General features: G+C 53.0%; 1 protein-coding gene across 1 annotated transcript; it reads right to left on the reverse strand.

Annotated features, from left to right (window-relative positions):
• Window positions 1–208: 208 nt before the first annotated feature.
• On the reverse strand, window positions 209–1,313 carry LOC123058778 (MADS-box transcription factor 34). The gene has a single exon (XM_044481461.1). It carries the CDS (start codon window positions 1,311–1,313, stop codon window positions 324–326), a length of 990 nt encoding a protein of 329 aa, XP_044337396.1. The 3' UTR covers window positions 209–323.
• Window positions 1,314–2,926: the final 1,613 nt, after the last annotated feature.

Raw genomic sequence — 2,926 nt, forward strand, 5'->3', positions numbered from 1 at the left:
AAAACAGATAAAAATAGTATTACAAATCACATCAGCACACACACATCTTATAGTATCAATCCAATGGCTATAAAAGTGAATGAGACATAACTAAAACTCAGCTAGATGAGTTCTAGCAAAGCCGTTAATTTAATTGATACTACTAGGAAAATGAATCTTGCACTCAGGATCATATAAATAGATTGATAACGAACTAAGAGATCGGTGTATAATATAAATAGATTGATAACGAACTAAGAGATCGGTGTCATAGAGTCTGACTCTCACAGACTCAGACTTGGTATGGATCTTGTCTTCTTCTCCTCAGTAGGGGAAGCCCATGTTCATCCCGGGCCCTGCTGCACCATCTTCATCCCGGCGGCGACCCCCGGCGGCGGAGGCATCGCCATCCCAACAGGAAACTCCGGCGGCGGCGGCATCGCCATAGCCGCCTGCTGCATCTCCGTGTCGGCGGCGAACACTGGTTGCGGCTGCATCGCCATAATCATCCGCTGCATCTCCGTCCCGGCGCCAAAAACGGGCGATGGAGGAACCGACATATGCATCTGCTGCAAATCCACCCCGTAGGCCAAGCCCGGCGGCGGAGGCATTGCCATTGACATCTGGTGCATATGCATCCCGACGGCGAACCCCTGCGTCGAAGGCATCACCATCTGCATCTGTTGCATCCCCATCCCGGCGTTGCCACTGCTGCTGCCACCAAACTCAAAGGTGCTACAACCGAAGAGCTGCTGCTGTGGCGGCGGGGGCGCCTGCAGCATGCGGCTGACGTTCTGCGCCTCCAAGAGCACCTGGTATGCGCGGTCCGAGACGGCGGCCCGCGCCACCATCAGCTCGGCGGCGAAGGCCATCAGCTCCTCCTCCCCAATGTCGCCCAACTCGGGGTCGAGCCACACCGCAAATTGATCCCCCGCGGCGCGCTCCTTTGCCATGGCCTCCACCACGCGCCCTTTCCGCGCCTTCACCTCCTTCAACCGCGTGCGCAGCTCGCCGTGCAGCTGGTGCAGCTTCTTCAGCTCGTCGTCGTCGGCGGCGGCGCCCTGGACCAACGCGCCTCCCCCCGCCAGGAAGCGGTCGACGACGGCCTCGGCGGAGGGGTGCCCAAAGGAGAAGGCCTTTCCGCCGTCCGAGAAGGTGATGGCGGCCACCTGGGCGCCGCACATCACCGCCAGCTCGTTGGCCTTGTTAAACAGGCCCTGCCGGCGCTTGGCGAAGCATACCTGTCGGGCGCCCTTCTTCTCGATCCGCCGGATGGCGATCTTCGTCCGCCCATTGCCGGCCCTCCGCTTTGGCGCCGCCGCTCGCCCGACCATTGTTCCCTCGTCGCTCGCTCGGTGGCTCGGAGAAGGGAAGGGGAGAGGAGGTAGATGTGTGTCTGGTTCTGGCTACGTCTTGGCCTCGGGGTCGTATGTGCTTATATATATAGCAGTGGTGAGAGGAGGATGACTGGATGAGGATGGAGGAATCGCTTGCCCTAACGTTGACAACTCATGATTGGCAAGGAGGTATTATTCGGTATTCTCTGCCTGTGAGCTGTCACGCGTATAAGCGTAAATTTACCAGCATGCTCCAGCATTTTATGGCCACGTTCGGCTGCGTGTTTTTATTAGGCAAGGGTTAAAGAATGAGTGCTAGGCCTGCTGTTGGGTGTAGCCAAGAACCTTGGCACAATTAGTTGCCTCACGTACGTACGTTTCTTTCCTTCTATTTCTTCTATACCTATTATTAAAGGGAGGTGATATTCTTGGTTTCGTCCCGCGTTAGATGTTTTTTCGTTAGATTTTTTCGTTAGTTTTAGTCGCGTACGGTGGTCCGCGTCCGGCCGTCCTATTTTTTCTCGCGTACGGCTGCATCGACTGTCCTTTCACATTCATTTGGACTATTGGGCTGATATTGGTTACATCGGCCCATATATATCTCCAGCCAACCAGTACACGCATCGCCATATTATTTTCCTTTACTCATGCGCGTACAAGAATAAGCACAAGAATAACTCCAATACGGAGTCACGGGTGTCCAACTCCAATTACAATACGGAGCCATGAGTATCCCAACCAAGATTTCACACAAAATTGACTGCTATAACATGAAAGGCTCGATCGGCAATCCATGCAAATTGCATCGCAATCGGAAGCCACCTCCGCCGACCTTGCCGGAAAGTAAGACGTCATCCGACAGAATCTGTCTGCCTTCACCGGTAGTCTGCCTACTGTCGCCTCTGACGACTTCACCGGAAAACAAGACGCCGTCCGACAAAATCTATCTGATGTCGTCTCCGCCTACTTTGCCGGAAGACTGTTCAATGTCACCTCCTCAGACTTCGACGAGAAACAAGCTGGCGTCCGACAACGCTCCACAGTTCAACGGAAATCCGCTGGCCGATTCTATGCTTGAGGTATGTGCAAAAAGGGTTGAAAATCATGGTTTTTGGTTCTCTGTCAACCTACAATTCATTGCTTCAGATATGTCTTCCCCCGTGACCGCCCGTCGCCGTGCCACTTGGTCGTCGGGTGTTTTTCTTGCCACCCTGCCTCGCCCCAGCAGCAGCACCACCACCACCGGCACGCGTAGACGTCATTGCTCCACCACGCCGCCTGCTAGAGCTGCTCTTCTGCGCCTCCCTTCGCTCTGCTGCTCGCAAGTTGAGTCTTTGATTGATAGAATTAACCTCTGATATGCAATTATCTGCATGGAACAACATAAACTGGGAAATTTTAGTAGAGAAGCAAGCTAGAAAAGGTGAATTTGCAAACCTGTAGCGGGGGAAAGGCGCTCAACAGTGTTTTCAATGTTTGTAGATGGTATTCGTCTCGAAAGACTTGGACTATGCAGTACATCAGGTAGAACTATGCAAGATCGCCCTTACAATTAACTATCTGCCAAAATATTTCAGCTTCAGTTTTCAGTCCATCATAGATAGAAAATT

This window comes from Triticum aestivum, chromosome 3A (assembly GCF_018294505.1).
Source record: "Triticum aestivum cultivar Chinese Spring chromosome 3A, IWGSC CS RefSeq v2.1, whole genome shotgun sequence".
NCBI classification, from domain to species: domain Eukaryota; kingdom Viridiplantae; phylum Streptophyta; class Magnoliopsida; order Poales; family Poaceae; genus Triticum; species Triticum aestivum.